Source organism: Melospiza melodia, chromosome 4 (assembly GCF_035770615.1).
Source record: "Melospiza melodia melodia isolate bMelMel2 chromosome 4, bMelMel2.pri, whole genome shotgun sequence".
Classification (NCBI taxonomy): domain Eukaryota; kingdom Metazoa; phylum Chordata; class Aves; order Passeriformes; family Passerellidae; genus Melospiza; species Melospiza melodia.
In genome coordinates this window covers 58480586-58507660 of record NC_086197.1, presented here as the reverse complement: position 1 = coordinate 58507660, position 27075 = coordinate 58480586, and the positions used below count along the sequence as shown (strand labels likewise).

Sequence of the window (27075 nt, the reverse complement as noted above, 5' to 3'; positions counted from 1 at the left end):
AAGTATATAATTATACTGTAGTCTTTGTATCAAGGTCCTGAAGCAATAGGCACTGATGTTCCTTTTTTCCCTTCCTTTCACACATTCCCACTTTTGTTCCGTGAGTTCATCTTGTTTTTTAGACAGAGACAGCTTGAACTTTCAGAACCAATGACAAAACAGAGCGATGTTATGGACTAGTATCCAAAATTCAGTTGCAAAAATGAGTGGAGTTCTGATGTAGGAAGTATGATTTAAGAAGTCCCTTCTGGGGCAAGGACTGCAACAAGCCTGGAAAAGGTTTGTGGAAGTTAATGGCCATGACAATGTTATTTTGGGTTTGGTTCTCATAACTGGTCATACTGCTCAGAATGCTGTGCTGAAAACCTGCCAGGTTTTGATTTCCTGTCTGAATTGGAGTTAACACACAGCTTGTTTTTTTCCCCTTTAAATTGTGTGCTAATCTTTCAACATGCACCCTGTCTTGGGAGCCTGGTATCAGGCTGTGGATCACTAGAGGATTTCATTTGCAGTCTTGAGATTAATCTTACAGCATCTGATCCATGGCGAGAGTGTGAGAGCTTCAGTAGTGTCTAAGAGAATACATTTTCAAGAAAGATCTTAAATTTAATTCTCTGTGTGTTTTAAGGCCTTTATTTGTATTTACATAAGAAACCGTGTGAAAGAACTTCTCCAAGCTTACTTGCTAACAGCATGCTCAGCACTGCCCTACAGAATGATTTCAGATCCCTCCTGGGCTTGGTCTGTGTGTTTTGTTTTGTTTTCTGTGGCATAAACTTACAAAGCTCTTTATGGTATTAAAATTCCTGCTAATTACCTTCTTTGCTAGTTTTGTGGACAAGATATCTTTAAAAAAATACTTTAACTGGTTTATGCAGATTCAAAGCAGAAAAGCCAAGTATAAAAATAATGCCTTTAAATAATAAAGGTCCCAAAGAAGATTCAGCAGTAAAATTTATGTAATTGCAAATGAAGCTGGTGCATTTGGTTTACTTTGATATGGCTTAAGTAACATATTGGGTGGAATAGAGGCAGGGATGTATAAATTTTGTGTTTGCAAAGGTAGGTGTTTCAGCATACCCGTTGTTATCTGTTAATGTGGTTTTTATTGTGTGTTTGGTGAGTCTACCTATCTTTGTCTAAAACTGTCCTTTGACTTGCTTTTCCTTTCCTGAGGGAATTTACCGGGCTGCTTTGCAACAGCAAATTACTACAATAGATATGTACATGCATGTTTCTGACAGCACAGGGTCTCCAAGCTGATTGAACTTATAAAGCAGTCCTAAGGTGGCACAGAAACCTGTAAGTACTGTGTATCTGCTGATACTAAAAAAAAAAATCCCACAAGTTTTCTGTTCCACCATTCCACCACACTTTGAAGTTCTTTGTTAGCCTGTGGTTAAAACATAATAACTGCACTGTCTTATTTATTTGTTCTTTAGGAAAAAAAAGTGATGCTTAAGAGATAAACTATATAATGTGTGAGGAGAATGAAAAAAAAAATTAAAGAAATATTATTAGACAAGGATATCCATGGCAGCAATTAATAAGAATAGAGGTTTCACTACTTTTTATGTTGAGAACATGTGACTGCTGTTGTTCAACATTGGAAGCTTGGATCCTGGTGAAGGAATGCTGCAGGCTAAGATTTCCCTTGGGCTGTAAAACCTGATCCATGACTGATTCTAGAACCAAGGTCTTGTTGTTCTGATGTTGCAACAAGGAAAGTGTATATAAAGTACAAGTTTACAACCCAAGCAGATGCTGCACTGCTAGCCTGTCAAATGTGTGGATGGATGGTTGTTTCAGTATCTCGTGTACTTCTGAAAACAAGGTCACCTGGGAAAAAAGCTCCTAAGAGCTTTGATTTTGCTTGCAGGCTTCACCAAAATGTTAGAACTGTGAACAGTTACTGTAAGACAGGAACTAGCCTGCATTTCCTTGATTGTATGCATTGTGAGGTGAAATTGGGGTCGGAAATGGAGAGGGTATGTGGTGGGTGTTAAAACACAAGGATAGATGAAATAAGGAACACTGCACAGTTGCAAACTGAAATTTTCCTAACTTCATAAAACATGTAGAGCTATTGATTAAAATGATGGATTTAATTTACAATAGCTCTTTTTACTCTGAATTGGACAGAGGTTGACACTAGAAGGTAACACCTTTCAAGTCTTCACCTATTACTACCTGCAATGGCTCTCAGAAATTAATTAAATTTATCTAGGCAGTTTGAATTACAGGCTATTCCTATTTTATTCCTTCACATCTGGGAAAAGTGGTAGGTATTTTCTTTGTGAAATGTTATGTGTTCAGCAAGAATATACATTATTCCTGTATTTTCATGGGGCTGTGCTGTTTAGTAGTTAGTAGTACAGCTAAAAGAAGTTAATTGTCACTTAAAAACCAAACTCACAGTTTGTCCTGGAAAAGTTCTGCAGACCAACTCATAAGCGTCTGTATAGTTGTGCACACAAGTCTATAGATGTCTATAAATAGTCATCTACTCATCCTTTATAATTGAAAGGAACAAAGGTTTTCTAGATGTTAAAAATTGGAAAAGCCTGCAAGAATTGTAATCATTTATATGCAGTTTCAAGGTAAGAGCCCAAATCTCAATCGTGTTTAGAGGTTACTATCTAATTGAATATAAGTGTCAGTGTTTGCCTTTCAAATAAAATATTGTTACCAAGAATTGCTTAGAGGCGAGTGTGTAGAGCGGAACAATTCTGGTTTGTTTTCACTGCTGCCACTGGCAATGAATTCAACACCACTTTGGGCTGTCAGCTGGTTGCTAAATTAAAGTATTTGGAGAATGCAAGTTTCATTTGTCCTTTTCCTACTTGAGCAGCTGGAGTGTAGTTTATTCGAGAGGCACTTAACCAACCTTGATATCTTTGACAGTGCTATTGTATTGTAGGCCAGTCTCCCTGGATTCACAACTTAACTGTGAAATAGAGCAAGTAGAGCCAGGGTTTAAGGGCCTTCTTTGGAAGTTTGATAGGAGCCCCTTATCTGACCAAAGTTGGGGTGCAGTCATTTGTCCAGAAGTAAGAGCTGGGATATTCAGCACATCTCTTGCTTTCCTGGCTTTTGTGTGTATGCTGTTGCAGAGCACTGTAATCAAAAGTATATTATCAAAACAATGAAAAAGTGGAGTTCTTGCCTCTTCAGTAACTGGAGAGCTAACTTGTCTGTGCTAGTCTTGTACTATGTAAAAATGAGTAAAATCACCCTGTGCTGGTAAAGGCATAGTTAAAGATAGGTAAGGCCAAGCACGGGTCCTGTGTTACAGAACATTCTGCTTTTAACAAACCAGTAAGAAACAATTCTGTGAGCAGCTGCTGCCCTTGTAGCATAGGCTATGCCATGGTGCCCTGCAAGCTGACCCTCCGAAGGTGGAGCTCGGCCAGGGAGTCTGCAGGCAGTGCTTGGTGCTAGATCTGACCGTGCTTGGGCTGGCACAGTTCTCAGCTGGAGTTCGGTGAGAGGGGTGAGCTTTTTACAAAGTATTCCTGGATGTGATTACCAGACGTGGAACTTGGGGTGATACCGAGGACTTCTTTAAACTAATCTTTTAAAATGGGTGCGATGCTAGGGCTTGGACTTCATCTTAAACATCTCTTCCAAGCCTGGTGCTTTCATGATTCGGTGTGAGTGCTGCAGAGCACGGGTCAAGGCCAGCAAGGGGAACTCGCGTTCGGGCGCGTCTCTGGTTTGACATTGCCCGGGGCAAGGCTGCGGGAGGCACGTGGCGCGGCTGGCAAGCGCCCCGAGCCGGGCGGCGATAAGGAGGAACAGAAGCGGAGGCGAAGGGTTTATCGCTGTAGGGCGGGCTCACCCAGCCCCAGCAGCAGGCCGCAGCGAGCCAGCGCCGGCGGAGCCACTCCCGGGGCCGCTCCCGGGGCGCTGAGGGCCGGGCCCGGCAGCGGGCGCGGAGCGAGCGCGGCCCCGCCCGGGCGCAAGCGCGGGGCGGGAGGGCGGTGGCGGCGCGTGCGCGGCGGTTGGCGTGGCGCCTCCGCCAATCGCGGCGCGGGTCGTTGCGCGGCGGCCCCGCCCCCGGCGCGGAGAAGGACAAGGTGACGGCGCGGGGCCCGCGTTCAGCCTCTGCCGCAGCGGCTCCATCTTGCGAGGTGAGTCGGGGCGGCGCGGGTCGCCCGCCGCCGGGGACCGGGCTCAGCCTCGGGGCGGCAGGGCCGCTTCACGGCTGCGGGGCCGGGGCTCGGCGGCCGCGACGTGGCGGGGTTTTCTGGTCCCACGTCGCTCTGCTTTTCTCGCCCGCCTCAGGTCGCCATGTTCTCGTCCATCGCGCCGCTCGCGCGGCACAACCCGTTCTACGCGCCGCACTTCCAGCTGGTGCAGGACGGCGTGAGAAAGCGCCCGGCGGAGCCCGCGGAGGCTTCCGCCACGCGGCGGAGCCTGGCGGCCGCGTCCGCCGACGAAGGTGAGAGCGGGACGGAGGGGCCAGGGCGGAGGCGAGGCCCGCGGGCGTGCGGGGCTGGCGGTGCCTGCGCCGACCCCGCCAACGCGGGCCCGTGCCCGGCAGGGCGGTGCAGGGGATGTCGGCGTCCAGCGGGGCTCGGCCGGGCCGGGAGGGGCCGGTGCTGGGCCTACGCGCCCGCTTGGAGGACGAGGAAGGGCACGGGCGGGGGAGGCGCTGGCAGTGCTTCCGCTCTCCCGGCGCTGTGTGCTGAGGAGCAGGAGGGATCCGGTTTGCCGGGAAAGGACATCGGAAGGTTCTAGTGCAGAGTAATCACAGAAACTCCTGTAGATTTTGTCCTGGGGAGCAGCGAGCGCTTTTTCTGACTCCGCATGGCCTGCAGCCTCGGGAACCGAGGTTGTAGGCCTGTACTTCTTTCATCGGTGGAAAAGAGCAGTGACTGAAATCTGTGGATTCGAAAGACTATCTCTCCCATCCTTTTCCTCTTATTTTTTTCACCAGTTTATTCATAGCTGGGTACGTGAACCCTATTTACATTAGGGTTGCTCGCTGTTGTTATTTTTTATTTCTTTTTTTCCTTTTTACTAGTTGTGGGATGTGTGCCAGATAGCTTGCTATTTAAGATACAGGCATGCACTTAAGAGTTAAGTGCAAGTGCTTCCTGTATGTTTCCCAGTTATTTTGTCGACTTCTGAAGGTCAGACCTTGATGATACTTGCAGTACCACAGAATGGGTAAGGTTGGAAAGGACCACAGTGAGTCATCGTCGTCATCCTTACAGATCCAACTTCCCTGCTGAAATAGGGTCATCTTGGAGCAGATTGCAGAGGTCTGTGTCCAGATTCTTGAATATCTCCAGGGAGGGAGACCCCACAGCCTCTTTGGGCAACCTGTTTCAGTGTGTGGTCCCTACAGTAAAGAAGTTCTTATTTTCACATAAAACTTCCTGTGTGTTGGTGTCTGCCCATTGCTTCTTGTCCTGTCACCACTGAGAAGAGCCTGGATCCATCCTCTTGACACCCTCCCAAAAGTAGTTATAGACAATGGTGAGGTCCACTTTCAGTCATCCTTTCTTGAGGCTGAACAGACCCAGCTCCTTCAGCCTCTCTTCATAAATGAGGTCTTCCAGTCTCCTGATCATCTTTGTCACCCTCTCCTGGACCTGCTCCAGGAGCTGCATGTCTGTCTTGTACCGAGGGGCACAGGACTGGCCACAGCACTCCAAGTGTAGCCTCACTAGGGCTGAGTAAAGGGACAGGATGGCCCTCGAGCTGCTGGCAGTGCTCTTCTCAGTGCATTACAGGATACCCTGGTGGAGTGGCCTTCTTGGCCGCAGGCACACACACTGCTGGCTCATGGACAGCTTGGCTGCCCAGCAGGACCCCCAGCTCCTTCTCTGCAGAGCCATTTCCAGCCTGTGCTGGTCCGTGGGGCTGTGCCTCCCCAGGTACAGGATCCTGTATTTGCCTTTGTTGTACTTAATTCAGTTCGTCTCTTCACGCCTCTGCAACCTATTGAGATCCATCTGTAGTAGAGGTGGATATTAAAATTCTAATTCTTTTAAGCTGTCAGTGACTTAAAAGCGTCTTTCTGGTTTTACTTAAAAAAAAAAAAAAGTAGGAATTAATTTCAGCAAGCTACCTCTTCTGGAGCACTGTGATTATTGAAGTATTTCAGTGGAGTTGCATGAACATTCATATAATACATGAAAGAGGTTTGTTTTATGAAGTTTTCAAGAAATTATTTGTGGCTCTCAGTGTAGTAATCCTGCTGCCAGCTAACTAAAGCCCTAAATCGCTCTTTGGTATGCTAAATATATTCACTAGGTGCACTTATTTCTTTAAAGCATTATGCTTAATCTTCATCCTGTTTGTTGGCAGTTGAGGTCAAAGGTGGCCAAAGTTTTTCAATCTTCATAATCTTTTCTGCTGAGTTCATTATTTCATGTACCCAGCTGGTTCTCTGGCTTTTGTGTTGAGAACATAACACGTTGCAGAAGATATCAGAACTCGCACAAGGTCACACAAAGTCAGTACAAGCCACACGACCTTCTGAGATCAACTCAGGGCATCAGCCACATCGGCGCTCAGAGACCGAGTATTTTATGACCAGCTCATGGAATTTGTCCTTGTTACCGTGTCAGATTGGAAGCAGAGAGATTAAATAGTTACGATGTAGCTGTCTCAACAGAGGAGATACATTTTTATGCCAAATGTATAATTTGTGTACCTTAGAGATATTTGTCTTAAATGATTACCTGGATATGTTAGAATGACTTTCTTTTCCTCTGTGCAGCATGTTCAGCTGTTTTTTTAGAAATTGTTTAGAAAATTTGACTTTACTTCTGAAATAAAAAGTCCAAGATCATCTGTGGCTTTATTTTCCTAGTAGTGCTGTACCACTCCAAACTTAGGCACCTCTAAAGAGCTCAAGCCTAATGGATACTGGCTTTCTTTATCACTGTACTTGAACACCAGGCTGACAGATCACTCTGAATAGCATTGTAATCCACATGCATAAAACTCTTCTTTTCTCTGGCTACTATAAAGGTCTGTCCCTGTCATTTGAGCAGTATGACTTTAAATTACTGTGGTAAAGGCAATGTGAACAAGCAGTTCTGAGATCTGGCAGCATGGTAGCCGCTGCAGGGCTGTGGTGCTGTTGGCCAAAGACACAGCTAGACAGAGCTGGCCCAGACAGACCTGGAGTCTGTTCTCTGGTTACACCTGCCTGATCTGTGTGTGTTTAACCAGCCATTCTAGAAAGAACAGATTGTTTCTGCTAGCCAAGCTATTTTGGAACTATGTGTAAGTCCTAGACCAGCATATTTACAGTCTTTAGCAGTGTCTCAATTAAAAATAAGTAATTCTGATAACTGACTTTTAGCTTTTAACTTAGGTTCACTATGGCATCTGTGATTTGATATTTATTCTTTTAAATAAAGAAAAACTTACTTTTTGTTGTTGGGCAATTTTTAAAAGTAAAGTGAAAAACATAAATACAAAATGTAGTGTAAAATCTGGAACATTTGTGGGAAGGAGTTCCTTTAAAAGTTACGTTAGCAAAGTTAGGAGCTGGATAAGCCTGCTAGTGTTATCTGCTCTGCTTGTGCTGTTGAACACCATTGTCAGTTTCTGTTGGTGTTCATAAAGGAATTCACAGCCAGAAAGATGGCAAAGAAGCTCTACATAAGATAGGCTTTTGCTGTCTTTTAGTTGTCATTAGTATTTCTTGGTAAGTTGTAACACTTTAATGTCTATTTCATTATATTGAAGTGACACCAATAAATTTAGCAAAAGATTGTTTTTCTACTTTGAAGAATATTTTTTACATAGTGTATTATTTTCTGTATTCTTATTCAGTATGTTGGATTTGCTTTTATGTATATTTTTAAAATGTTGAGCATAGTAGCAGAGCTGTGCTGCTAATGTATGCTTATTTTTTACTGTTCATTGTAAATTTGAGTGTTTCTTGTTTGCACTCACGCATAGCCTCTGTAGCTTCTTCAAAAACGGAAGAAGGAAACGGATTCTTTCTTTCCAGCTCCAGTAACTTTGTTATCTAGCAGTATGTGAAAATTAATAATTATTTTAAGATTGGATTATTTTATACACAATATATACACTCTATAGGACACTACATATGAAGTATCTCTTGAATAAATGTGATCTGAAAGATTCTTTAATGAACCTTGTGTATAAATAGCGATCTGCTGTTTCATTAAACAAGCTCTATACATGTGAGATTCTGTATTTGAAAGAGTTTATAAAAAATCTTTGTAAATAATCTGAGAAATATGTGAAAATATATCTGCATATGTCCAACACCAAAATTGTAGCTTTTTATAGTCTCTACTTAAGAGAGATTACTTAAAAAAAAAGTCTCCACTTAAACTCTACAGAAGTTAAACTGTCATAGAATATTTAACTAAAGAAGCTTGGTCTTTTGAGTACTAGAGGAATACTATTCTTATTTCCTGGATATAAGAAATTATTGGACATTGCAACTTTGAGTCATAATTTCTGCTAGTAACTTGTGGGATTAATTTCTATGGTTTTAGTGTGCTCTGAGCTAAAACCTCAGTGTTTCTTCCTTTGCTTATTTAAAGGAGCAAATTCAACTTGGAAGGCTTAGAATCAAATCTTTTCAGTCCAAAATGTTTTAATTTAAAGCCAAAGAATAATTTTTCATTATGACACTATAATTAAATGATACAGCATGGGAGATTATTTCAGTTTAATACTTTTGAGAAGGTAGCACTTAGTTTAGTTTCTTTTCTGATCATTGTTACCATTTATGATTGATCATATATGTGTAATTTTTTTCCAATTAACTAGAATACAGCTGTGCCTATGGCTCAAACAGATTCTTTATCCTTTGTGGCCTTGGTGGGATTATTAGCTGTGGAACAACACATACGGCCCTGGTTCCTCTAGACCTGGTTAAATGCAGAATGCAGGTTTGTTCTGCATGTTGGTATGTGATGACAGAGCATGTTCAGTGTGGTATATTTAATTACTAATGAGATGGAGGCATAAACCATACCGTGGACATGGCTGTCCAACAGTGCATGGAGTTGATATAAAAGCATGGTGTGTCTTTATTTTTTGCTGCAGAATACAGTTGTGAATATGGCTCGCTCAAGTTTTATGCTCTCTGTGGCGTTGGTGGGGTCCTAAGTTGTGGCCTGACACACACTGGTGTCGTACCTCTGGATTTAGTGAAATGCCGTATGCAGGTTTGTATCAACTCAAACATTTCTTCAACTTCTGTTTTCTATGTAGACAGCATATTAAGAGTTGGCACTAGGGATGCAATCTTTTGTGGATGAGAAGAAGCAAGCAAACTTGAATTTATCAAATCTACTGCTGTAAGACTAGCAAAATACCACTTTGAAGAGAAGTAAAGGTATTACAGATAATATGGATGCGTTATTTTTGACAGCGTTCAAGGCACGTTTAGGTGACTGTATTTGCTAAAAGGCATCCACCACAACGTTACTCTGTTGGCTGGTTAGCTGTCCAGCATTATTCCAGTGCTTTTGGAGTAAGGAAATAGTATCTTTTGGATCTGTGTTTTTTAGCCTGGAGTGACATGCATGTGTCATTTGATCCATTAACACCAAGGATATCAATGCACGGCTTATGGATTGGATATTTTCTAATGATGCCACTTTGAGCAGTGGCTAGAACTTGATTTGATATCATGAAGGCCATTGATGCTTGCAACTGCTTTCCTTGAAGTGGTTTTTTATTAATCTAAAGGGAGCATTATTGCATTGCACTTGTGACACATTAAAATAATTTTGTGAATAGCCATGGATGAAAACATACTAATGGATTTATTCAGGCAAATCTGCAAGAATGAAGCAAATTAAAGCACTCCTGTAAATTTCTGGAAATATAGTAGTTCATGATTTCCCTGTTGCATAGGCTGATTATAAAAATGGGCATTTTGTTATTTTAGAACTCCTGAAATTAGGAGGGAACTCTGGATTAGTCAGACCTCCTTGTCATGCTAGAAATATGCATGTGCTGTTCTTCAAAACCATGTTCTTTGGAATGGCCTTTATTTAATGTTTACCAGAGAGACTTTTTCACATTCTTGAGAGCATCTGAAATTCTGGTCTCAAACTAGGAAATCTGTAACACATCAGACATGCTCAGTGTGGGCTACCAGTTCTGGTTTATTGTATGGTCAGGGTGGTGGTACTTCCCCTTCCCTCTCCAGCACTTAGAGGGAGGTTCAGGAGGGGGGTTCCATGTGGATTGCAGGTGTGATCTTGTAAAACCTGTCAGCATTTATCTCTTTACAGATCCAGTACAGAGCATGTTACTAATCCTTCCTAAGTTCTCCAGGAAGAAACCTGTTGCCTGCCCTCATGTCTTTTTAAGAAGAGGTCACCTTTGCCATGGTTTAACTGAAACCAGGACACCTAATAACTAAGCTTCGTTCTGACTTGAACATAGTCCATTTTACAGTGCCTGATTAAATATCAAATTTTCTAAAATTATGTCTCTTTCTAAAATTGACATATTTAGATGAACTAGATCTCAAGTATGTTGTTCCTAGACTGCACGACAGTATACCAGTCAGTGCAGGTTGGCATGCATGTTTCGTAGCTCTTTCTAAAAGCTTTGATGGGCATCCAGTTTGATATTTTCCTTTTTATCCTTAGAGGAGCTGTAGGATGATGTCAGATATGAAAAGTAACAGTGGGATGTGACGTAATTACCCATTAAAAAGTTCCTGCTAAATTACTTCCTTTCACCTGAAACAAAATTGTTCAAGTCAGTCTGTGTTAAATTTCTGATAAGTTAATAAAATCTCTCAAAATTTAATGGGCAGAAGACAATTGGTGTAGCCTCTATGGCCTTTATTGCCAAGTCAAAGTACAAGTGTGGAAGTTTTTGAGTACTTTTTGATCTGGTTTGCTCCATCTATCTTAGTCTGACTGAGTGGAGAGATCACAGAGGAGAAACAACCTTCTGTGACTAGTAATCATGTGATCTCTAGGTTTCTGGCAGTGCTTGAGTGTACATAGCTAGAGTGTGTAAAGTAGATGAGATTACTGACAGGACCCATTAAATTTTTAAAAATTTGATCTATACATAGTTGCACCAGTAGCTGCACCACTGACAGTGTTAGAACAGTGATTTCAGTAAGTCTTTTCATTACAGTTGCATTGTTAATTTGGAGAATTAAAGTGAAACAAAATTCAGTTTGGTGGTTTCTGAGTATTGAGGAAGAACATAGTGGCTGTTAAAATAAGTCAGGGTTTGAGAGTAGCAAGTAACCATTAGTGTAACTTTGTGGTGTGTACGTCATCTGTCCAGGGAATTATAGGAAACCAGCTGTCTGAGGAAACAAAAATTTAAAATTTTGGATGGGGGTGTGAGAAGGAAAATAGCAATATCAAACATTTAACTGTCTGTTCTTTTTAGGTCGATCCACAAAAATACAAGAGCATCTTCAATGGATTTTCGGTGACAATCAAGGAAGATGGTGTTCGTGGCTTGGCTAAGGGATGGGCTCCAACTTTTATTGGCTATTCCATGCAAGGGCTTTGTAAATTTGGTTTTTATGAAGTTTTCAAAATCTTGTATGGCAACATGCTGGGAGAGGTAAGCCTTAAATGGTTTTTGTAAAGCTGTATGTCTGCAGCATCATAGTATAAGGAGTAATCACAAAAGCATGACTCATTAATAAAAACACGTGTTTAATTCCTTTCAGGAAAATGCCTATTTGTGGCGTACTTCGCTCTATTTAGCTGCATCTGCCAGTGCGGAGTTTTTTGCTGACATTGCTCTGGCTCCAATGGAAGCTGCTAAAGTTCGCATTCAGACACAGCCTGGATATGCAAACACTCTACGGCAGGCTTTACCCAAAATGTTTGCAGAAGAAGGCATCTGGGCGTAAGCATCCCTTCGTTTTAATTGCAATTCTTGATTTTCAGTATGTTTTCTTAATGAAGAGCTGGTGTTGTAACTAGTTCTAGCCTTAGCTTGTAATACTTTTTTGCTCTTTGTATTTCAAGATAAGAACTTAACATACTTAACATACTTCAGGTGATCTGTGCTGAACTGCCTGTTAATTCCACATGCTCCTTAGATCCATCTTTGTGAGTATCTTTGTGCTGAGTTCTGCTGGATAACTTCAGTTTCTAGCAGTTCCAGTCAGAGATACTCAGCAACTTTCTGGTTGTACAGTCAAAGATGCTTGAGTCATTGGCATGTGAGAGCAATATAACTGCATGTTAGCTTTCTGTTCTGATAGAAGTGGCTGTAGATGTACAGGTCATGTTTCACTATCAGGACTTGGCTGGCATGCAGACATTACCCTTACTGCACTGGTAGTACGAGTACTACATTGCTGCAGTGTATTGTAATCTGAAAAGGGACTAAAGAAACTGCTGTGCAGCCTGGGGATCAGGAAAATTACAATTTGTGCTGCTGTTTGAAGGTAGTACTTAGGAATTCAAACAACTCTAATTTCTGTGGGCATTGACAGCATTACAGGGTCAGTATATAGAAGTTGTATAGCAGCAATAAATACGCTAATTCATTTCAGGTTAGAAATACACTTTTAAATAATGAAGAAAATGAAACTGAGATTGTCTCTTCTCTGGTTAAGTTTCTATAAAGGTGTTGCTCCACTATGGATGAGACAGATTCCATACACAATGATGAAGTTCGCCTGCTTTGAACGTACTGTTGAAGCTCTCTACAAGTACGTTGTTCCCAAGCCACGAAGTGAATGTACAAAAGGAGAACAGCTGGTAGTCACATTTGTTGCAGGCTATATTGGTAAGGAATCTTTAAGTTCTACACTACATTAATGGATTACTGCAAATCTAGAGACCTGTTGCTTTTCGGAGTATTAACTGAAAAGTGACATTAGCAGATGTCACTAGCATGGGAGAACTTCCCTGCAGCTTTGAAATGTGCAGGAGAAGTAACTATAAAATCAGTCTGTTAGGAGAAAATGGGTCTGTAATAGGAGACTTCTCTTAACTGCTCCTGTATGTTACCAGTATTGATGGCCAGATTTAAAAATTGCAGCTGCTTTAAGTGAAAATTTGCATCTTTCTCAGTCTTGGGAATCTTCTGATGAAAGGGGGGAATTTTCAATATCCAAAGATTTAGAAGTTTTTTTTGGCTGTTTTCTTCTGTTCAGAAGTTTCAGGTGGTTGTACTTAGTGTACACAGTAGTGGTACAGCTAAAACACCACAGAACTAATGTCAAATTATTCTTTCAGCTGGTGTGTTCTGTGCAATTGTTTCCCATCCTGCTGACTCTGTGGTGTCTGTGTTGAACAAAGAAAAGGGCAGCTCAGCTTCACAGGTTCTTATGAGGCTCGGATTCAGAGGTACATTCTTTCTTTCATGTATTTTGGATCAAGTGTTTCTGGTGTTTAGGGGAGGAGGCATTTTTTTCATGCCATTTTATGCTGCTCACACTTTATGGTTTGCTCTCCAGGTGTATGGAAAGGTCTGTTTGCTCGTATCATTATGATTGGTACCCTGACTGCACTACAGTGGTTCATCTACGATTCTGTCAAGGTTTATTTCAGACTTCCTCGCCCACCTCCACCTGAAATGCCAGAATCTCTGAAGAAGAAGCTTGGTCTAACTGAATAGACAACTCATGGACTGACTGCTGGCTGACCCAGTGATGAGTTTCATGAAACTTTTATATATTTGACTATGTAGAAAACAAACTATATAATGTCATTATTGGTTGTGCCCTCATCTCACATGAGGGTTTAAATTCTACCACTGTCATTGCCTGAAATAAATGAGAAACAGAGTGCTTAGTGTCTGTTTACTACTGCATATGTAAGCTTCATTTCATAGTAGCAAATACCTCAAATACTCTCCTGGCTTCCCCCCTCCCACCCCAAAAAAGTTTTTAAAAAAATACCCTGTATCACACTTTAGAAACTAGAGATATGTTACCCTTCCACTTAAAATTAGGTTTTCACTGTTTCCAGAGAAGTGCCAAGAACCTGTCCTTGCACTTGGAGCCCACTGATCATTTGCCTGTAATAAGCCGTTACTGTGGAACAGCTGAATTCCTGAATGGCTGAGATGAGACTGGAGTCTGATGGGGCATCCTAGTCATGATATCAGTGTTTCCCACAGAGATAAAAGGAACCTTATGCATACTAGAGCTGTTTCTGCCTTGGGATGGTCATCCCGACTTAACTTATGCTTACTTGACTAATTTCTGCTTCTGTTGGTTTTGAACCACACCAAAGAACTCGGCTCTTTTGATTGTCCTGTGGAATTAAACAGTAGTTGCTACCTCTTAACTAGAGAAAAGCTGATGTTAATAAAGATTTTCAAATATATTTGACTACTAATGGTGTACTTCAGCTTTACAATAAAATAAAAATGGCTTGTCTTTTACTCTAGAGTTTGAAAAACTTGCCAGCTTTTCCCTACGTTTGCTACAGCTGTAGTTTTTTATTTCAGTTATTTTTTTCTGAATTAGTATAATACCGAATTATGGTTGATCCATGTATTTCTGCAGCTCAAGGAGCCATGCCAGGTTTTTTGGACCTTGATGTGAAGAAATACATGCTCCTCAGCACACAAGTTAAAGGAAATGTTAAGGTATTTATTTTAAAGTTTTTTCTCAAGTCTTAGTGGAGGGAGATGGTGCTGCCTTCTGCATTTCACCTGTTCAATAACCCACAGCTGGTAATCACTACACCCTATCCAGTACTACTTAGCTCACAAAGTAGAGCTGGAGCTGATGTGGTTTTTTTTTGCAATTCTGTGGATAGGCTGCCTTACAGTGTGTGAGCTGATAGTGAACGTAGCTTGGCACTTACGTTACACTGCTTCTTCCTCTTTTCTTGGCTCCTTCAGAGCCAGAAGGACAAATCAGGCAGGTGCCATTGGAATATCATAAATGTACTGACTGCTGCATCTTGCGGAGTTGGATGTGCCTGCTATTGTAGCACTGAGCTTCTCATCCCCTGGGAAAATCCTCCAACTTCCAAGATTTTGAATGATTATGCTAAACAAGAAAGCTGGGCCTTATTTTGAATTGTTGCCTTTCAGAATGCAGAGTAAAAGCTAGAACTACACCATTTCCCTGTCACCATGACAGTAATAAAGGCACTCTTAGAACAACTGCTATCTGCCTGCATTACACAGCAAAGTCAAATTTAGACCCTAAGTCTAAATAAAATACTTGTACAAGTACTTTGTTGTTAAATTAAAATTATCTAATGCTAAAAGTATGTAAATCTTGTTTCCCTATCGTGAATGGGAAGCTCTGAAATTATTTAATGAGTCATTAAATACTTGTAAGAGCTTCCTTGGAGAAGAGCCCTTACTATGACTTGTATTAAGACTGTTGATGTTAAATCACCTTTTGAAGTTGTGTGTATGGTGCAGCTTGCTAGGCAAAACTGTCACTTTCGTGTACTGAAAATCAGTTTCTTTAGAGGCATGTTTTAACTCAGATTTTTCTTTGCTGAAAGTTCCTTCTAATCCTGGGGAAAGAAGAACTCAAATTTTAAGGCTGGCAGAAGACTGAGACAAGCTTGGCTCATGTAGTAAGGTAGTCTGTCAAGCAGTCTAGTGCAGAGCTAAATTTCTCAAGACTCATTCTGTATGTGGAGCAAAGTCACACAATTTTTCTCTAGGATTGAGTCCATGTTGCACAGTTGTTAAAAACACGTACAACAATAAGAGAATTTTAAGTCCATTTTCTTACTGCTCACTGGTAGACCTGAAACTTATCTTTTAAAGATGCTTAGATAATTTTGTCAAGGTAGACCCGAGATAAGACTACAAGGGGCAGCCAGCAGTTCCTCTTCTGTAACTGAGAAAGGGAAACTACACTTAGTGTTCCTTGCAGTGTTGTATTTCAGTGGAAAACCCAAGAGGGGGAGAGAATTGCCTTGCAGCTGCCAGCTTCATTGACATTCAGCCATAGGATTGTTCAGATGCTTGTTAGGAAAGGGTGTTGCTTAAAGGGTTGCCTGCTGGTATTTTAAAGAAGCTTCAGTGGGAAAAATGTATTAAAATTCATTTAAAAGGTCAACTTTGTCACTGGTAACTGCTTTGTGCATAATGCCTGGTACATTTTCCAAAGGTTGAGATGGAGCAATGGTACTTTTGAAGGAAAGTCCAAAAGGGGTACCCATTTTGAACTTAGGTAACTCCAGACCCATCAATAAACCCCAAAGTGCTCTGTAAAACATGGATTATGTATATGCTGCTTGTGTATATTTTATGAAGGAGAAAACATACTTTCTTGCTGGTTTTGGAGCTGAGATGAGCTTTCTGGTTTAAAGTATATATAAATTTGGAGTAACTACTGCATTTGCACACAGTGTTTGTATCAGGTTGTACTACAGATGAAATGTGCTGACGCTCACTGATACTTGCAGAAATGTCTGTTGCATATCATTTTAAAATGGGCTGTAATAATACAAATACTTGTAACTCATTTACATTTTTACATAGAAATGATGTAGTTCGCAGTGAAAACAATAAACATCCTGCTTTTTTATAGCAAATATGAGTACCTTGGGTAGATGAGCTTAATAGCTGCATGGCGTTGTTACAGAATTTTTGTAACTCAGTGCTAGGGAGAAAGATACTGCTAGCAGAAAATTCTTGGCTAAGCAGATGTTCTGGTGTCTAAAAGTAGATTTTATTCTTTTGGGATTAATTTGCTCATGTAATTTTTCATCATTGATCATTTAATGCTGTTGCTGGCTTTTGGGTTGTTTTTTTTCCTTTCAGGTTGCTGACAAGTATACTAATTGGCCAGTTTTGTACCTGAAAGCTAAATTAAAAGCAAAGATGGCCTGAATGTCACTACATTTTGGGCTCAATGGGACGATCTGTTTTAAGTAGCATAGCTGTAATTTTCATTATTACCTGAATCACTCAATCATTTGATAAAATTGCAGAGTATCACTGCATGGCCCTAGAAATGAACTTGTAGTTTCACTGAGCTGTTACTCTCCCCAACTGACAGTACTAAAACAAGAAGGCAAGGTTACCTGTCTGCTTTAAATTTTTGAAAAATACCTCACTTTCTGCTCACCTTTTCCACTGTCGAAGGAGCTCTCTGCCTCCCTGCTTAGAGCAGTATAATTATAAAGCTACTATAAAATTTTCATTTTTTAGTACAGTGGAGATGTGTGCCCAAAGGGTAGACAGAGATTTGTAATAGCTGTGTGGATTATGGGAGAATTTCTGATTGCTCGCCTTACTGCTGAGGTCAGTACGGTGGTGGGACAACTTGAGATACAGATTATTCCAAAATACTTTTTTCAAGTAAACTGCCTTTGTGACTTAATCATTTTTGTCTTGCTTGCAGCAAGAAAAATTTCTGAGAGGATTATCCTGGGAAGTAAGGGTAGGAATTCTGCATACACCTAAAGGGAAAGGGAAATGAAAGGTCCCGTAACATTTTTTGCATGCTTAACTTCCCTTGGAGACCACGCACAGGAGTGTACCCTCAGCTTTTCACTGGGACACATGTTCTAGTCTTTGGAGGTTGAAAGTGAAATCCACAGTTGTTTAGCCTGGCTTGTTTTCTGGTTTCAAGGAGTAAGTACACTCTGCATGCAGACAGACCTCTGCTGTGTCAAGGCTGCTCAGATTAACTGTGCAGCTGGAATGTATTTTTTTCCACATCACTTGTGTAGATGTTGCTCTACCGGTTCTGTGGTTTTGCCTCTCCAGATTCTTACTGGCTACTGACCACAAATGATGCATTCATAAAATTGAAAGCAAAGTGAATAAAGTGACTGTAGCCTGTGATGCCTTTAATCCACAATATATTTATTATGTAACCCTCAAACCCCCAAGATGTGCATGTGTACATACATTGCTTCAGGTATGATAGGCAATGCATACTTTACCATGGCTGTTCTTTAATTTTGCTGCCTGCTTCAAATGCCATTTGGTAATTTTCAGGAGCTCATTTAAGAACTGTGTGGAACAGCAAAGGGACAGGGGTTGGTAGAGTATCTGTGGATGCTCCTAGGAAAACCTGTCTTTTGACAGGTTTATTCTTGCCATCTGTCAGGTGGCCTAGAAAGGGGTAGAAGAAAGGGGGAGATAGGAATGGACCTGCACCAAAAAGAGGAAAACTTTAAACAAAGTATTGTAGGTTGACTGTGGGCAAATGAAGCAAAGAAGATACAGAAGACCAGCAACATGAAGCAGACCAAAATACGTGGAATGCTGAATGAGGATGAAAATAGTGAGGGAGAGGAGTGCTTGTATCTTCCATACCATCAAGAGTCTAGTAGTTGCTAGATGTTAAGGTATGGCCAACTGAGAAGTTATAAAGGCTTTCCTATATACTTGCACTTCTTGATATAATTTCATTTACAGGCATTTTCTGAGTTGCTGTATTGCTTCTAATTGATATTTATAGCCATTTTTATTCCTATTTAATGTCCTTCTCTCCCACCTTCCTCTGCTAAAAGCATTCCCACTATCTTGTTAACTGCCTACTTCATTTTCAAATGTCTCAAATCTGTTGTTCTACAGCCCCTAAATAGTCCCAGTAGTTCAAAGCAGTAGCTTTCTGGGATATAAGCAGCTTCTCTTTGCTAATTCTGCTGCTCACTGTAGTGTTTTACAGACTAAGAAATAATGAATGACTAACACTGTTAGGATTCCTGAGCAGACACTGTGACACTGGGATAAAGCCATCAGCAGCATCATTAGGTCTTTCAGAGCATTGTCCCTATAGAGCGTTCTGTGTTTTAAAGACAGAATGGTGCTGCACAGTAATTTTGATTTAATCAGTAATTTTTATATAAAAGCCTTTTGTAAGGCATTTATAATTGTAAAAGCCTTACAAAGCCTTATACAAATTATTCCATCTCGATGTGTGACAAACTTTCTGGAAGGCATCAGCAATATTTCTCAGCATTTCTTGCTTTGCTGCATATACCTTGTTAAATATTATTTTAAAAAGAAACTAGTTTACAAAAATCATAGAGTGAATAGAGACAAAGTACTACTGCTGTTGGACTACCTCTTGCTTAGCTGGAAACCACAATTCTATTCCTTCCTTTGCAGCAGGAAAGCAAAACTGGAATCTGTCATTCTTGGATCCTGCTTTCTTCATGAAAGCAAACTCTAAAGCTAAGAACATAATTTTGTACTTTACCACTGCTTTATTTTACAAAACAAGCAATTTATTAAATATAGCATCTGTCATTCTTCAGAAAGATACATGCAAAGAGGTAAGTTTCTTGTTCACATTATTATTTCTCCCTTGAAATAAGTTTGACTTTTTGCTGTCCTTTCAAAGGAACAGGACAAATTTCAGGTTTAGATGTGCTTCTAATTGAAGCCTTTAAATATTGTCTGTCTTCTCAGTACTACACATGATGGGAGTTAACAATTCTCAAACACTATTCTTTAGGCAGTGGCCTTTCAGTGATCAATTAATGTCTGAAATCTTGGTTATTTCATCTTTCACATCCTTGATCTCAGTTTGAACTCTCGTTAGATTGGCCAATTTCTCATTCAGTAAAGCAATTTCCTTCTCCCGTTGCAAGACCTCCTCCACTACTCTTCCTATTCTCAGTGTTAGGTCATTTACTAAAGGCTCCAAGATGGCAAACTCCTTTTTAACTTTGTACATCTTAGGTTTTAAATCATTAGCAAATGTAACTGTCTTCAGAACTTTTGCTCTGTCACCTTCAAGATTCAAAAGTCTATTGGAATGCTTGTTAAAATCGCTCCTTAACTCAGACAGTGCTGTCTTGATTTGCTCGATTTTCCTTGCATTACTGGATGCCAGGCTTTGTATTTTCGTACTTCGGTCGATGCTACTGGTAAGGAGGTCACCTATGTTTTTTACTGTTGCCTTTTCACCTTTTTCCACTTTATCTTCTAGTGTTTGCAAAGAATCTGTCAGTGCAGTCATGTCCGAGACCAGGCCTGAAATGCGCCTTATGTCAGTTTTTACTGTCACAATTGTCAATGTTACATTTTTCGCTACAGAAGCTGTGTTCTGTTCAGTGCTTGAAACTGCATGAAAAAGGCTTGTTAAATTCTTCTCCAGTTCTTCTTGTTTTTTAATTATGCTGCTAGACCATGTTTTCATTGTATAAATATCTTCCTGCAGATATTTAATGTGAGAAATTATTTGAAGATCTTCCAGCTGTTTCATTAAGTTCCAAGTCTTTTCACACTAGAAGGATACAAAAATATTTCTAGCTTAACAATTCAATATCAAAATTCAAGCTATACTTCAATGAAATATCCTACTATTCTGACATTCAATTTGAGTGCAAACTCTGTTTCTAGGAAATCAATTTCTATTACAACACAACCAGGTTTTTTTTTTCTTGTCAGTATACATAATAAATGTTAGTACTTCTTCTATTACAACAAAAAAATAACAAGAAGGTGCTAATATGACTTTCCAAGGTGACCTCTGAAAACACAAGTCATCAAATGGAATCTTCTTCCATAGATAAGAATTTTTAAGTCTCCATAAAAGCTATTTTAGTGAAGGAAATCTCATGCTACTGCTGGATTTTTGTCTTGATTTGCTAGTTCACGCTTTTATATTTATTTTCTTGTGATTGGTTCTTGGTTTTCAAATTTGAGAGGAGGAAAGGAAATTATCTAAGTGAAACTATCCAGTTCAATCCCCAATAAGTCAGGGTAGAACTTGGAGAGAAAAAAACCACCAAACAGGCAAACTGAAACACCTTCTATGAGGCTAGAATTAGTTTCATATAAATCCTTTTCTGGACATTAGTAGTAAAAAATCACAGAAACCAGTATTTTTAACTCTTCAATAGTGCTGGTCGTTCCTCAATAGCTCAGAACCGTTTTGCTCAAAAGCAAAGACCAGAGTTTAGGTTGTGGAAAGTTGTGCTTGTTTCCTACTTAATGCCTCCAAGGATGAGGATTTCATGTTGAATCTCCTGCGCGTTCAGCTTTCCGTAGGGTTGAGGTTGATGAAAGATTAGGGATCACACCACTGTCACTCCCACCACCCTGCCTCAAAATGATACAAAGTAGAAACACTAGAACTGAAACACTGAAAAAACCCTGAAACTTGTGAAAAATATTTAAAAAGCATTTCTTTATATCATAGTTTTTCCTAATAGGACAGGGAACACTAAAGTATTTACTCTGCACCCTTTCTGGAGGAACAGTTTATGCATCAGGACAGGGAAATTCACTACAATATATTTTTATTTTGAATATCACTGTAAACAGAAATTTATACATAAGCAATAATTATATGAAACCAACACAGTTTTATGACATTGAGAAACACTGGTTTCATAGTCCCTTGAATGGACAGTGTTACTTGTTTAGTGAAGATTTCAGCGGAGTTCTAAAGAAATTAATGTACAAACCCAGACTAATTTAAATTAGGTCTGATTAAGTCATAAATGTGTTCATACTGTTTCTACTAAGTAACCTCCTTTCCAGAGAAATACAAAATTATCGAGCCATTAAGTCTGCAGACAATTTGTGTTGTCCCTGAGATCCAAATTTCAATGAATATCTACCAGGCCTACTAGGTAGTATTAGATCATGTGTAAGTAGGTCTGTGGGTAAACTGGATATTCCCTGCTCCCAAGCACATAACTCCACTGATTTTATTAATTACTTTTGCAGCTCTTGGTTCAGCAAACTTTGGGAAACAATGTCAGTGACATTGTTATTTTTTTTTTCTTTTCAAAAGCAAAGCAATACAAGATGTATCATGTAATGCCTAACAAAGAGCATCCTACAGAAGAAAATGTTAAAAGGTTAAAATTTGTCTCTAAAGCACCAAAATGCCCCCCCCACACACCAAAAGTAAAACCAAACCAGGTGCTATGTAAATGCCAGCGTATAGAAACCAGAACAATACAAGGTTCTCAGCAGGTTTCCTCTAAGGGTGTTTTATCTAAGCTTCAACTATTAAAAATGTACTCAGTGCTTTCCTGCAGCACAAAACCATAATGGTGTACAACACTTTAAAAGCAAGGTACAGCTATCTCAGCTGAGAAATAAATGATTAATTGTTCACTGTGTTACAAGTCAATAGAAAATAATACACAAAGTATCAACAAAAGAAACTAAGTAGTGAAAGCTAAATAGAAACTAAAAATATGAACTTTTTTCCCTTAAATCTAAATACTTGGCTTCAAATTATTTTTAATAAAAAAGATCTTTTAATAAATAAACTGAAAATAATCCTTAATTTAAGAAAATATTCCTTTCCTTCTTTACCAAAGTATTACTCTCTTGCTCTCTACCCTCTTTCTTAACCTTTCAAGCTGTTCCAATGATCTTCAGATCAATGACAGTCCATCAGCTATCCCTGACATAGATCTAAATCACATTATTTATAGAAAAGTGCTTTTTTATCAATGAAAAACCTAAGGCCAAATTCACTTATCCCCATTCTGGTCATTTTCTAAGTGAAAGCTTTCTAAAGTTACTTCTCCTGCTTTTAAAGATACTGCTGTGTCAGGCCCTGTTTCTAGAACAGCTGGTTCATGCTGCATTTTGATCAAGCTGCCATTGGACTGGAGGCCTTCAAGAGCCTTCTGCATGGCCACTGTATCAGACACAGTTTTCAGCATGTCATTTTCCACAGCATACAGCTGTGTCTTCAAGTCCTCTATCTTTTTCTCCACACCAAGCAAGTCACTTGACAGCCTAAGAATAGAGTGAATAGCATTTTCAATTGTTGGCAAATGGGTCTTGCACTCCTCAATTTTAGGTTCATAGTTTGCAAGTTTCTGATTCAGGTCTGTGTCCTTGGCTACCAGACTATTCTGTTCTTCTTCTAGCTTTTCAACTGACTTTGCATCCAAGTTCAACTTTTGTTCAACTCTAGAGAATTCATCATCTTCCTGCTTTTTTAGTGTTCTGATATTTCTGGCTGTACTGTCCTCCAAATCTTTTACCCTTTCTGCAAGGGATTTAATTCTTTGGTCAACTTCATTGATTTTGGAAGTAACTTCTGTATGTATGAACTTTGCTTCAGATTTTAAACCACTAGCATTTGTGTTCATTTCATCCAGACTTCTTCTCCAGGAATTTGTTACATTTTGGAACTTCTCATTAATGCTCTGCAACTTTAAAGATAGAGTCTGTTCATTGTTCTGAATATCATTTATGGTGTTATGAAGAGAAGATATTTCCTGCCCAAACTCAGTCATCACAGAGATGGATGAGGCAGCTTCTCGCAGGACACTTTCAGAAGACTCAAGCTGCATTTAAAAGTAAGAACAGAAAACTCTTTCCATTTATTAAGAGGTAATAAAGTCCCTTAAAAACCACTGTACTTGTTACAAAGCTCCTCCATGGTGCGTTTCCATGTTTCATCTTTAAAATATTGTTGATTAACCTAGCATTAAACAGTCATGGAAAAAAGCTGTGTTTGTTGTTGAACTTCTATAGCATATATGCAATTTTCTATGTTTGGGGTTTTCTTGTGTCCAAAATACAGTAAATCTCATGCAACATTCTGCAATCTGTAGTATATAAATATCCAAATTACATAATGTATAAATGACATTATTCTGAGATCAGTGCTGAAACAAAATCACTGGCATGAGCCATGCCGTGCTACCATCCTTATTGTAAGGTATCAGGGCTAATTCAGCAACCAGCACAGCTTTTCTAATTGGTAATGTCACACGTGGTAATGTCTTTTCTCATTACTATTGTATTTTCTTATCACTTTATTATGTCTTCATATCATTAGACCAGGTCTGCTAGATAAAAATGCTGGTAAATTTTCTTCAAATCAATGTACATTAGAATTGCACACAAGAGAGGACTGGTAAAATGAAATGTGCATGTATGTAAGTTCTTCAAAATGGTTTAGTTTCTAAAAAATGATACTGAGGCACAGCTACTGTATTCACATACTGGAACAATGGCATGGATTGACGTGCTTTGTCACATGAAATAGTCTCTAAATGCCTCTTCACAGGCAAGTAAAACACATTCTGAAAACTTGTTTTAAAACAGGCAGTTAAATTAACAAAATAACAATGAAGTAAGCAATGACAAATATTCACCAAAGATCATCCAATTAAGATGTTAATGATTACCTTCTCAGAAATTAAGTTTACTTTATTTCTCACATCCATGATTTTTTCAGCTTCTTGATGTAAAAAATTGTACTTTCTTTCCAGATCAGCAAATTGACCCGACTGCTGAAATAGAAACCTGCAAATTTCAAGTAAATGAACAGAAAACATAACTTCTCAATTAGTATATTTTAAGTATTCCATGACTTGATTCACAGAAAATTGTTACTGGAGGGATTTGTGTTCACAAAATGTGCTAGATCAATACATGGCCAAAAAAAAAAAAAAAAAAAATTGGTCTGTCTTGATACTGGAGTTATCTTCTAAAAGAGGTATGACAGCAAGGAAGCATCCATAGATGTCTTGGCTTTTACACTGCATGCTAAGGTAACTAAGGCACTGATGCTGCTAAGATATTTTAAAACATCTTTAACAAAGGTATTTGACCTTTACTTAAAGACTCCACCTGATGAATGGTTTATTACGCTGCTGAGCAAATTATTTACAGAAAACTCTATTTCATCTGTTCTGTCCAATTACTTATTGCCTGCCAACCTTCCTGTCAGCCTAAGCTGCTCTCCAAACTTAGATGCAGTCTCCAAAGCAGATATTTAGAACACATGAGCAAGGCACCTTCAGGGTGATGTAACAGCTGGAGCTTGTACAGTAATTCACTGCACACCCATGTTTCCATTCCTGTCAATACTGCTACTCTTTCCTGGATCCTTCTGCCTCTAACAAGTTTCTCTAGACACTTAGCCCAAGCCCTCTGTTAATATGTAAATCATAAAGCCCACAAAATACAAAAGAAAATACTAAAATCCTCTTTAGAGAGTTACCTACCAGCTCACCACCAGGCAAACAGTAAGGGAAACGATACTCAAACTTGTCCTTGAGTCCATCCAAAAGGAACTGTGATTACTGCTGCTCCTGGGACTTGCCAGCTTCTCATAATTACTGTGTTTCTCAGCCTTCTGTGAACCTTCGCTGGTCTTGGATGAAGAAATACCTTTTTTCCTTGGCTTAACTTCAGACATTTTGTGGTTTTAAAAAGCAGAAGCAAAGGAGAGATCTAGAAAAAAAAAAAAAAAACAAACAGAAAGGACTGGTTTTTACTTCTTACATTTTACTTTTAAATATCCTCAAACATAAAGTTTAAGTTCACAAATACACCTCTAAACATGTTTCTTTTGGTGTTCACTATACTTCCTAGTTATGTGAACTTTTGTAAAGTAACATAACACTTTCATTTGCTTTCTATATTACAGAGCACTGCTTTCATATTTTGTACAACTGAACTAACTTTCCAAGCTTAAGCTAATTTCATCTTTCCATAAATATTCCATCTGCTGTAGAAAAGGCTAAGTTAAATGTATTTAAAATTACAAGGATTAAAAGTGTATTTCTTTCTGTAGCTGATGACTGTGACAATTTCATCAGCAATTTCACTGATGAACTTGTGTTTTACCTGTAGATTTGAAAAAGAAATATTACCTACACTACACTAAAAGGGGAAAGCTAATTTTTCAGTTTAAAAAATAAAATTGCAAATCAAGCTTTAACTTAGTAGTTCTATTGTAATGATTTCATGTCATCTGTAAAATCACAAATGTTGGTTAACAAAAAGTCATGACAGAAAAATTCAGAAGATTCATGAAATCATGCCTCTAGAAAAAAAAACCCTGTAACTTCCTCTTGATAAAATTAAGGTCAGAATAGATTGAGGCAATATGAATCTCTAGCTCACATTTTAATCATCCAAGTGAAGTACAGAGTGTAGTTTTTAAGCCTAAGATCTTCCACCATACTGCTCGAAATAGACTTGATCCTTGGCAGAGTTGCTTTAGCCTAATTTGAGACCAAACTATTGTGCTGGTTTTTTGGATCACTTTGCAGCTCTGCTTAGTCACATATCAAAATATAAATATTTGGAGATACTTACATAGTCATGTACAGGGGTAACAGGCATTGTTTAAAATCTAATCTGCCATGCCGGTAGCTTAGAGCTGTTTGAGCCACTGTACTAGGAAGCACGCTGTGAAGTTGAAGCATGGAGGGAAAAAAGTTTTCCATTTCCAAAAAATCCCACAAAAAAAAAAAAAAACCAAACAAAAAAAACCAAAAAAAAAAAAAAAAAACCCCCAAAAAAAAAAAACCCAAAAAAAAAACCAAAAAAACACAAAACCCCAAAGAAAACCAAGCAAAAAAAGCCACCACAACAGAAAATTTGTATTTTGAAGCTTTTAAAACATCTTTGGGTTCGAGAGCACATACCATGAAGTTAAAGTGGAGAAGAAAAAAGAGCTCTGAATGGTAGTTAGGGAAAGAGTTTCACAGAGAAAAGCTCTGCTCTGAAAGGACGGCTGCAGCGCGCAGCCCGGCGCTGTACAGGGGACGAGCCACAGCTCCCCAGAGACCCTTCCGGACCGGTCTGCTCCCCCAAAGTGACCGACTGCTCCCTCCGCTCCCCCACAGTGACCGAGTGCCCCCTCCGCTCCCCCAAAGGGACCCACATCCCCTTTGCTCCCCCAAAGGGACCGACTGCCCCCTCCGCTCCCCCAAAGTGACCCACATCCCCTCCGCTCCCCCCAGAGTGACCCACATTCCCTCTACTCCCCGCAAAGTGATCCACATCTCCTCCTGACCCACATCCCCTCCAAGCCCGCCCTGCAGGAGGCCCCCAGCCCCGGCAGTGCCTCCCCATCTCCCGTCCCTGCGGCCGCTGTCCCGTACCCGCCGCGCCGCTCCGGCCTCAGCTGTGGGGGCGGAGGCGGGCAGGGCCGCCCTGCCCCGCAGGCTCCACGTTTACAGGCCCCGGGGCCCCTCCCCTGCCCGCGGTCGGTGCATCCCGCCCGGTGCGCCACGTCCGGGGCCCGCCCGCCGCGGGCAGCGATCCCGGCACGCACAGCCGGGGCTCGGCGGCTCCGCGCCGGCGCGGGAGGCAGCGCGGGGCTTTGTTCGGCGGCGGCAGGCAGCGAGCGGGCTGGCCTGGGCCGAGCCGGGCCGGGCTGGGCTGGGCTGGGCCGGCCCTTCCCCGCCCAGGCCCGGAAGGAGGAAGCGCTGCCGGCAC

General features: G+C 40.3%; 2 protein-coding genes and 1 non-coding gene across 6 annotated transcripts; 2 read left to right on the top strand and 1 right to left on the bottom strand.

Moving 5' to 3' along the window:
* The first annotated feature begins 4033 nt into the window (after positions 1-4033).
* On the top strand, positions 4034-13753 carry SLC25A3 (solute carrier family 25 member 3). 2 transcript variants are annotated; one of them, XM_063154838.1, is made up of 8 exons: positions 4034-4133; positions 4288-4444; positions 9058-9179; positions 11386-11565; positions 11675-11856; positions 12575-12747; positions 13200-13310; positions 13421-13753. In XM_063154838.1, the coding sequence occupies exons 2-8, from the start codon at positions 4294-4296 to the stop codon at positions 13579-13581; spliced, it is 1080 nt and encodes a 359-aa protein (XP_063010908.1). In that variant the 5' UTR covers positions 4034-4133; positions 4288-4293; the 3' UTR covers positions 13582-13753. The 2 variants fall into 2 exon arrangements, with proteins under 2 accessions (XP_063010908.1, XP_063010907.1); XM_063154837.1 differs by lacking the exon at positions 9058-9179 and adding an exon at positions 8779-8900.
* LOC134418128 (small nucleolar RNA SNORA53) lies at positions 12039-12278 on the top strand. The gene has a single exon (XR_010027715.1). It is a non-coding gene; the product is annotated as a small nucleolar RNA SNORA53 (small nucleolar RNA).
* A 3986-nt stretch (positions 13754-17739) lies between the features above and the next one.
* On the bottom strand, positions 17740-26852 carry IKBIP (IKBKB interacting protein). 3 transcript variants are annotated; one of them, XM_063154833.1, is made up of 5 exons: positions 26739-26846; positions 25948-26040; positions 24849-25077; positions 24027-24144; positions 21139-23177 (listed from the first exon to the last, which is right to left on the bottom strand). In XM_063154833.1, exons 3-5 carry the CDS (start codon positions 25040-25042, stop codon positions 22350-22352), a joined length of 1140 nt encoding a protein of 379 aa, XP_063010903.1. In that variant the 5' UTR covers positions 25043-25077; positions 25948-26040; positions 26739-26846; the 3' UTR covers positions 21139-22349. The 3 variants fall into 3 exon arrangements, with proteins under 3 accessions (XP_063010905.1, XP_063010903.1, XP_063010904.1); XM_063154835.1 differs by lacking the exons at positions 21139-23177; positions 26739-26846 and adding an exon at positions 17740-20137 and having other exon boundaries at positions 25948-26091; XM_063154834.1 differs by lacking the exon at positions 25948-26040 and having other exon boundaries at positions 26739-26852.
* Between the last annotated feature and the right edge of the window lie 223 nt (positions 26853-27075).